This window comes from Camelus dromedarius, chromosome 13 (genome assembly GCF_036321535.1).
Source record: "Camelus dromedarius isolate mCamDro1 chromosome 13, mCamDro1.pat, whole genome shotgun sequence".
In the NCBI taxonomy this organism is placed as follows: Eukaryota; Metazoa; Chordata; class Mammalia; order Artiodactyla; family Camelidae; genus Camelus; species Camelus dromedarius.
Window position 1 is genome coordinate 3347211 of NC_087448.1, and position 9682 is coordinate 3356892.

Below are 9682 nucleotides of genomic sequence, written 5' to 3' on the forward strand. Positions count from 1 at the left end.
CTTGTCGTTCCCTATTCTCTGTTTTATATACACAGACGATAATGCCATGTTTTTTAAAACACGGGATCTGCTAACTGAGTGAGAGCTCCAGGTCAGAGAGGCTCTTGATACTAGGTGCCTGTTGTCCATCACGAGAGCCACCCAGCAAGGCAGACCAACCACTTCAGAAATAAACTAATAAAGTAACTCCAGCAGATACTTAATGAAAAACTCTTGGTTCTCTTCGAACCAAGCATTAGAAAGGCTAAAGTCATATGGTAAATTGGAGACTGGGATTTGAATCAACTTGAAGTTTGGTCTGGTAATTACAGTCTCCTTTCTTACATCACTAATACAACGTACAGTCTCCGACAATGTAGGAACTTAGTAAATGTTGAACAAGGTACGAAAATGTACACAGACAAGTGCCATCTCGAATATGGGGACGTGGAGGATCCTCTAACTTAACACTGTTATGTGCTCCTCCAAAGTAAATTGACAATTAAGTTAAATGGTTAAGTATGAAAATTACCCACAAAACAGCATCATGTGACTTTACAACCCATAGGTGATTTCTGAGAAATACTCAGATAACATAGGTGAATTAGACATAACAATGAAATTAATTTTTGTGGGGCTAGGAGGAGCCCTAATCCAGGTTTACTACAAACTAGTACTGTGAATTAATATGTGTCAGTTCGTAAAAAGACTTTTTTTGTACATTAGACAACTCCTAAGGGCACTTAACAGCTCTAAAATGTTTTCTCAGAGCCTGTTGTAGCAAAATTTCACTTCCATTTTAAAGCAACAATATTTATACGAAAATGAAATAATTATAAAAGTTGTCTCCTCTTACACTTTATGAATAATTTCCACCCCATTGTGGAGGAGGAGAAACCACAGCAGAATACTGGGAGAAATCAAAAGTTCCTGGAACATAAGGTTTGGGTTTGTTTTCATTTCTCAATCCTGATAGATAGCACAATTCCAATATGATAACAAGTGTTCAGTAAAGTTTTGTCGAATAATTTCGAATCCTTGAACAGATACTGGAAGAGTCCATAGTTGATTTCGGAGTATGCAACTGTTTACGGCTATATTATGAATTACATATTAGGTATTATTATGAATTATGTATTATGTATGTGTTAGGAAACAAACTCCCATCAAAGTTTCACCATCATGAAAAATAGGAAAAACAGTCTCAGACAATTTTGCAAAAGTCTGTTTTTCCACCTAAATGACAGAGCAGACATTTTGGAAGGAAAGATGCCCTCTTCTCCCCTGGGCGCTTTCACAACTAGCCGGGGAAATGAGTGTTGGCAGCACTGTTGACACACTGGGAGCAGAACTCTGAGAGGTTGTCCCTTGCTAACCGCACTTTAAGCAGAGAGAGGGCTCAGGCTCAAAGTCCCAGTAGCGAGCAGTGGACAAAGTGTTTTGGGTTCTCAGCAACGAAATCCACTCTATTGAGTCAACCGCTAGCAAAAAGCACCTGCCGCTGCTGCTGCAGCCAACGGGAGAAGTGTTTGTAATAACACTGTAACCTTTGCTCCCTTGAGTCCTCAGCAGCCCAGCAAGGTGGGCAGTCCTCCCAGTGCCCGCCCAACCGTTTCGGCGCCTGCGCCAATCACCTCCCTGACGTCACAGCCTCTCGGCCGGCTGGTGGCGACGGCGCTTGCGCGCATCATCCTTATTAGGTCAGGGCCTCCCGCCCCGCATACAGCGAGTGCGCCTGCGCAGGGAGCAGCTGGCGGAACCGGCTCTCCACGCTCTGCTTCCGGCTTGGCGGCGCCGTCTGGGGCCTCACGTCAGGTTGGAGGCTCGTGCGGCGGCTGGCGGGGCGGAGGGGGACTCGGATTGCGCAGAGGACCCAGGGTAAGCCTGGGAGGGCGGAGTTCGGGCAGGGGTGGCCAGAGAGGCGGGGCCGTGCCGCGTCTTCTCAGCTCAGCGAATGCTGCGGTCCAGTTCAGGTTCCTTGTTCTCCGGGACCGAAAGTCCTTGCCATCGTCCGCCTCCGGGCCCCCAGGTGAGGGGCCCCCAGGTGAGGGCACGGCACCCCGGCGGCCGCGCTGCCTCGGAGGCCGGGCTCCGGTCCGCGGCGCTTGCTCTAGACCCCACCCTTGGGGCGTGGGGAGGGGGCTGCAGTTTCCCCGCCTCTGCCTCTCAGGACCCGTGTCGGCTGCTTGAATTGCCCGATTCCCGCGGCCACCCCACCAGGGGACCGGGGGCTCAGAGAGACAATGGGTTTGCCCGGAGCCGGAGAATTCACTCGGGATCCGTTGAGGGTTTTGGCTGGGGCGGAGGAGTGATGTGGACCCTTCCTCCAGTGATTTTGCAGGCGTGTATATGGCTTGAGGGGCGGGAGCGAGTGCGGGCTGGGAGCGAGTGCGGGCTGGGAGCGAGTGCGGGCTTGGAGCGAGTGCGGGCTGGGAGCGAGTCCTGTTCTCTTCTTACGCCTTGCCTGTCGTTAACTTTCTGAATCCCACAGCCGTCTCCCTTTTGCTCACCACTCACTTCTTTCTCCTGAGGTTCTCCCAGAATATCACAACGTTCTGTGAAAGGTAGGATCCTGTAAGCCCTTTGTCTTTTCGAGGGTTACATGAAAGAAACTTCAGGGGTACCACTCTCTCTCCAATAAAATAGCATTGAATCTCCCATATTCACCGAACAAAGCCTTGCTAGTTTGTTTTGCTGTCATCAGGACGATAAAGGCAGCACCTGAATGGACGATGAGTCATTATTGAGCTAACTATTCATTCTCTAGAAAGCTTTGCTTATCATTGTCAGAATGAAGCGTCCCCTCTCTTCTTACAGGTTTAGTATTTTGTATTATTTTTGTTTTCAATGTTGTTCGGATCAACATGCATTATAGTACTAAAATTGTTCAGGGACTTATTAATTGCCAGGTACTGTGTTAAGCACCTTGTAAACTGTCGGATGTCATTCTAGTTTCTACATGGTTATAAACCCCGCTTTGCACTTAAGGAAACCAAAGCTTAGAGAAATTAAATAGTTGCCCCATACCACACAGCTGTTAAGCGTCAGCGTCTACATTTAAACTCAGATGTAGTGGACTCCAGAGCCTGAGCCCTAACCACAGACTTCTTTGTTTTTGTTTTTGTTTTTGTTTTTGTTTTCACAAATAGAAACCATCAGCTAAAATCTTAAGAATCCAGGAAATGAAATTAAAGCATATGTAAAAAAAAAAAAAAAACCAAAACAGTGGAAATCCTAATATTTGAATTCTTTGTACAGTTTTAATAAGTAAAAATATTTTGTCTGTTCATTTTATAGTAACATTGGAATCCTTATCTTTATAGCAATCTTATGATGCATGTATATTCACATGTGTATTATGTGGGTTTCAACATTATAAAAAGTAATTTGAGTCTTTGCCTGGGACTTGTTCAGGGAAACTTTGAGACCATATAGAGTGTACAGATGGACCAGAAACTGTATGCCAATCTTGAACAGTCAAAGAACTATTTCTGCACTTCATTACTTCATTTTATGTATATTATATATAAATCATACACATGACATTATATCCCGTCAGGCGCCAGCTGGAGGAAGCTTGTTTTGAGGTAGGGCAGTGAGCAGACCTGACCAGGTGGTGCAGTCAGTTATGCAAATGAGACACAGTGAGGGGAAGGAGTTCCTAGATTCAAAGATAAAAGACTCTGGATGTGGTCTCTCATGGGTTTATCTCTTGGTCTAGATGTTGGGTTTCCTTTGTCAGGAATCAGACAGAGAAGTGAAGCTTGTTTTCCCCACAGACCCCCGAATGCATGTTCCCAGTGCAGTCGTAGCTGCTGAGTGTTTGTGACCAAACTGAACCCCACCGCTCGTGCTGGGGAGGTGTGCGTGCCTACGTGTTGTGCTTAGTTCCTGGCCTTCCTTGGTGTGCTTTTCCAGGAATCAACCCTAGGTATTCAATAATTCATTGCACAAACCAACCTACTCTGTGCCAGGAGCCAGTGGCAAAATAACAACACGATTTCTGACCTCAGGAGGCCGGCACTTTAGTAAACGTGGATTGTGTCTAGCCGTTTGATTTCTCGTGTTAGACAGCAGGCAGTGTAGCCTTCTGCTGGCAACGTGTGCTGCTCTGCTGTTTGCCGGGGTGGGGGATCTCAGGTCTCTGCACCACAGGATCTCCCCGCTCCCTGGGGAGCTGCTCAGCCCCCTGCTTGCAGGGCTGTGTGGGGATGTGCCAGCAGGGGTCTGAAACCACAAGACAGAACTGGCTGAATTCCTAGAGGAGGTATTTTACTGAAACCTTTTTTTGGAAAAGTTAGTATATTTTAGGGTTACATACTTTAAACTATGTTATTTTGGCTCTGATACCTTACAGACTGTAATAGAACTTGCTTGGATATTTAAAACGTCAAAGAAATTCCATGTTTGTGGTGACCATTTTAGCGAATATTCTAGACCTTAGCCCAGCAAGGTCCGCATTGTTTCCTCTCTGACTTTGGAAGGTACTTCAGTGAAAAGCTCTGTCTCATAAAATTTTACTTCTGTTATATTTTTGTTAAAGCACTTAGCATTTTATAGTTGTTCCTATTACATTCCTTTTTCTTTATAGAATGTATTCTTAAGGTGGAAGCATACTGTCTTGCCCATAGCACAGTGCCTGGCTCGTATATAGTCAGCAAGCAGTTTGAGGATTACTGGAATATCAACCCAAAAAGTGTAGAAATGAATTTAAATTTATAAAACTCCAAGTAACTATGAAAATAGAGTTAAAAGAGATGGGGAAAGTGAGAATTTCATGGGGAGCTTACTTTGGTTTGGGTCCTGAGTGCTGGAGGCGTCTGGCGCAGCTAGCAGTGAAGGTGGCGCAGCGAACGGTCACGGGCTTCGTCTGCGAGAAGAGGGTGCCTGTTTCGGGGAAAGGGCCCTATCCATGTAGGAGTTCAGTTCAGCCAAATTTCAATTTAGTGAGCTAGCAATTTGTTAAAAACATGATTTTAAGAAGTTTGTTTCTGGTGCTGGGTGGTGGTCTGAAAGATAAAGAAATATTAGGAAAGCCTTTACCTCAGAAGCCCAGAAATGAAATGACATTGACGCAAAGTAGTTGATTAGCATTCATTGTAGAGGTTGGAAAGAGACAGCATTTATAGCATTGATCTGCTTTCCTTTGGCAAACATGACCAGACGTTTATTATCAACCAGACACTCTCTGTACAGTAAACATTTAGTTGAATTTTATCTTTTACTTATTCTCCTTTTGCCTTATTAGATAAACCAGAAGATTCACCATCGCTTCTATGGCTGCCTCCCAAACTTCACAAACTGTTGCCTCTCACGTTCCTTTTGCAGATTTATGTTCAACTTTAGAACGAATACAGAAAAGTAAAGGACGGGCAGAAAAAATCAGACACTTCAAAGAATTTTTAGATTCTTGGAGAAAATTTCACGATGCCCTTCATAAGAACCAAAAAGATGTCACAGACTCGTTTTATCCAGCCATGAGACTTATCCTTCCTCAGCTGGAAAGAGAGAGAATGGCCTATGGAATCAAAGAGACTATGCTTGCTAAGCTTTACATTGAACTGCTTAACCTACCCAGAGAAGGAAAGGACGCCCTTAAGCTCCTGAATTACAGGACGCCTACTGGAGCTCGTGCAGACGCCGGAGACTTCGCGATGATTGCGTACTTTGTGTTGAAGCCCAGATGTTTGCAGAAAGGCAGTTTAACCGTCCAGCAAGTAAATGACATTTTAGACTCCATTGCCAGCAATAATTCTGCCAAAAGGAAGGACCTGGTAAAGAAGAGTGTTCTTCAGCTTATAACTCAGAGTTCAGCACTTGAACAGAAGTGGCTGATACGGATGATTGTAAAGGACCTCAAGCTTGGTTTTAGTCAGAAGACTATATTTTCTATTTTTCATAATGATGCGGAGGAGTTGCACAGTGTCACCACAGATTTGGAGAAAGTCTGTAGGCAGCTGCATGACCCTTTGGTCGGACTCAGTGACATTTCTATCACTTTATTCTCAGCCTTTAAACCAATGCTGGCTGCCATAGCGGATATTGAGCGAATCGAGAAGGACATGAAACACCAGAGTTTCTACATCGAAACCAAGCTAGACGGCGAGCGCATGCAGATGCACAAAGACGGGGATGTGTACCAGTACTTCTCGCGAAACGGGTACAACTACGAGGACCAGTTTGGTGCTTCCCCACAGGAAGGCTCTCTGACGCCGTTCATTCACAGTACATTCAAGCCAGACGTGCAGAACTGTATCCTGGACGGTGAGATGATGGCCTACAACCCTCATACGCAAACGTTTATGCAGAAGGGGAATAAGTTTGATATTAAACGAATGGTTGAAGATTCTGATCTGCAAACTTGTTACTGTGTTTTTGATGTGTTGATGGTTAATAATAAAAAGCTAGGACATGAGACCCTGAGAAACAGGCATGAAATTCTGAATAGTGTTTTCACACCAATCCCAGGTAGAATAGAAATAGTGCAGAAGACACAAGCCCAGACTAAGAAAGAGGTAGTTGATGCTTTGAATGAAGCAATAGATAAAAGAGAAGAGGGAATCATGGTAAAGCATCCTCTTTCTATTTACAAGCCAGACAAACGAGGTGAAGGATGGTTAAAAATTAAACCAGAGTATGTTGATGAATTGATGGACAAACTGGACATCTTGATTGTCGGAGGCTATTGGGGTAAAGGTTCACGGGGTGGAATGATGTCTCATTTTTTGTGTGCTGTGGCAGAGAAGCCCACTTCTGGGGAAAAACCATCAGTGTTTCATACTCTCTGTCGTGTTGGCTCAGGTTACACCATGAAAGAACTGTATGACCTGGGTTTGAAATTGGCCAAACACTGGAAGCCTTTTCACAAGAAGGCTCCGCCCAGCAGCATTTTATGTGGAACAGAGAAGCCAGAGGTGTACATTGAACCTTGCCACTCGGTCATTGTTCAGGTTAAGGCCGCAGAGATCGTCCCCAGTGACATGTATAAAACTGGCTGCACGTTGCGTTTTCCACGAATTGAAAAGATAAGAGAAGACAAAGAGTGGCATGAGTGCACAACCCTGGATGAGCTGGAGCAACTTCGGGGGCAAGCATCTGGAAAGCTCGCATCTAAACACCTTCACATAGGTGGTGATGACGAACCGCAAGAGAAAAAGCGCAAAGCTGCCCCCAAGGTTAAGAAAGTCATTGGAATTATCGAGCACCTAAAAGCACCTAACCTCTCTAACATAAGCAAAGTTTCTAATATATTTGAAGATGTGGAGTTTTGTGTTATGAGTGGAACAGACGGCCACCCAAAGCCTGATCTGGAGAACAGAATTGCAGAATTTGGTGGTTACATAGTACAGAATCCAGGCCCAGACACATACTGCGTGATCGCAGGGGCTCAGAACATTAGAGTGAAAAACATAATTTCTTCAAATAAGCATGATGTCGTCAAGCCTGAGTGGCTTTTAGAGTGTTTCCAGACCAAACGCTGTGTGCCCTGGCAGCCTCGCGTCATGATTCACATGTGCCCATCAACAAGAGAGCATTTTGCCCGAGAGTATGACTGCTATGGTGATAGTTACTTTGTTGACACAGATTTGAATCAACTGAAGGAAGTATTCTCAGGAATTAAAGATCCTAGGGAACAGACTCCTGGAGAGATGGCCGCTGTGATCGCTGACTTAGAACACCGCTATTCCTGGGACAGCTCTCATCTCAGTATGTTTCGAAGCCACACTGTTTATTTGGACTTGTACACTGTTATTAATGACTTAAGTACCAAAATCGAGGGAACAAGATTAGCTATAACAGCCTTGGAGCTTCGATTTCATGGAGCAAAAGTGGTTTCTTGTTTAGCCGAGGGCGTGTCACACGTAATCGTTGGGGAAGATCGTAGTCGTGTTGCAGATTTTAAAGCTTTTCGAAGAGCTCTTAAGAGAAAGTTTAAAATCCTACAAGAATGTTGGGTAACTGAATCAATAGACAAGTGTGAATTACAGGAGGAAAATCAATATTTGGTTTAAAGCTAGCTTTCCTATTGAGGAAAGCTTCCTATCTGGCCGACTTACTGCAACAGGCTGGAATGATAAAATATTAAATCGCATTTTATTTTTAATCTCTTAAAATCTGTGCTTAAACAGTATTATTATTAACTATAGAAACACAATCACTTTAACTTCTGATACAGGAAAGACACTGAATGGCCTAAAGTCAAGAGAGAAAAAAAATTTTTTTAGCAGTGTAGTAGTTGATGATTTTTTATAACCAAGATGAAATAAACAGTTTAAAATTATAATCTCCCTACAGAAATCTAAAATTTTGACTCAGATATTAATAAAGTACGTTTAGAAGCTTTTAAAGTCATTAAAAGCATTGACCTAACCAGGATTTTTCTGAAAGTCAAATAAAAATTTTAATAATAGTTTCTATCTAATAAAAGCATTGCAAGGAAAAAATCAGAATTGTTACAGTTGGGCTTGTGAAAATTTATTTTTTTAAATTGAAGGCTAAAATTCCTCTTTGATATGTGAGATGTAAACTTTTTTAAAGTTAAGTTCAAGCTCATGAATAAATACCTTGTTAATGATGCTATTAGCTAAATCACGGGAAGTTGAATAAGATTTAATGGTTTAAAAACTTAACATTACATCAGTTTGCTTTTTAAAATCTCTTGCAATTTTAAAAATACTTAGCCCATGTTTGTTTTCTAAAACAGAGCGGCTTTAAAGAAAACGTTTTATGTGAATTTGTACCCCGTTATAAATAGCATTCACAAAGAGTGGTTTTCCTAGGTATCAAACAGGTGTTGGAGTGGCCTGTGTGTTGTAGCTTTCTGTACAGAGAATTAATAGCTTTGACTTTTTACAGTGACTTTTATTTATCCTTGGGTTATTTAAAGTGTGGATAGTATGTGTGTACATGTATATATATTATGTCTAGATTTACATACCAAACATATAAATACCAAAATATACCAGATTTTGGAATATAGCCTATACATTTTGAAAAATATGTTTTCATGACACTAATGAAATACTTGGAACTTGGTACCTGAGAAATAATGTGTAGATTATTTGTAGGTAATTAGAAATTTTATCCAAACAGTGGAACAAATGTATGTTTTGTTATATTTCTTAATTTAAATAAAATATTTAATGTACTATTAAAACAATTTCTTGTACTTATTTTAAAACAATTTAGAATACTTACTTCAGCCAGATACTGTAATTTTTAACTGATTCACTGTAATTTTTAACTGATTCAAGTCAGTTCCTATTTAAGGTCCTTTGTATTTCATATTACTAAATGAGCTTTATTAAAAAATTTTAACTTGTATATTTTTATATAATGTCTATTGAGAAAAATGACAAAATGTAAGTAAGTGTAGTGTAGGGAAAAGAAACATAATTTTACCACCAAAGATAATAACATTTACTATTCTAGGTTATTGATGGTAAGGAAAGTAGAAAATATATATTTGTAGTGTAACAAATAAGTATAAAATAACCAGAAAGAACAACTAGATTGTAGTGAAACACCGAGGGCGACATTCACAACAGGACCAGGTAATGAGGTGCCCCCGAGAATCCAAACACACAAGAGGTGAGGGAAACAGGAGAGCTCAAGACTTGCAGTATTTGTGTGAAGAAGGCAGAGAGACTGCGTAGGTCCTGAAGATCCCGAGAACACCAGAAACTACATAAATAGTCAGCAG

At 42.0% G+C, this 9682-nt stretch overlaps 1 protein-coding gene across 3 annotated transcripts; it reads left to right on the forward strand.

The window, feature by feature from the left end:
- The first annotated feature begins 1728 nt into the window (after positions 1–1728).
- On the forward strand, positions 1729–9139 carry LIG4 (DNA ligase 4). 3 transcript variants are annotated; one of them, XM_031466305.2, is made up of 2 exons: positions 1729–1857; positions 5308–9139. In XM_031466305.2, the coding sequence occupies exon 2, from the start codon at positions 5457–5459 to the stop codon at positions 7989–7991; it is 2535 nt and encodes an 844-aa protein (XP_031322165.1). In that variant the 5' UTR covers positions 1729–1857; positions 5308–5456; the 3' UTR covers positions 7992–9139. The 3 variants fall into 3 exon arrangements, with proteins under 3 accessions (XP_031322165.1, XP_010984336.1, XP_031322164.1); XM_010986034.3 differs by having other exon boundaries at positions 1741–1857; positions 5228–9139; XM_031466304.2 differs by lacking the exon at positions 1729–1857 and adding an exon at positions 1921–2008 and having other exon boundaries at positions 5228–9139.
- Positions 9140–9682: the final 543 nt, after the last annotated feature.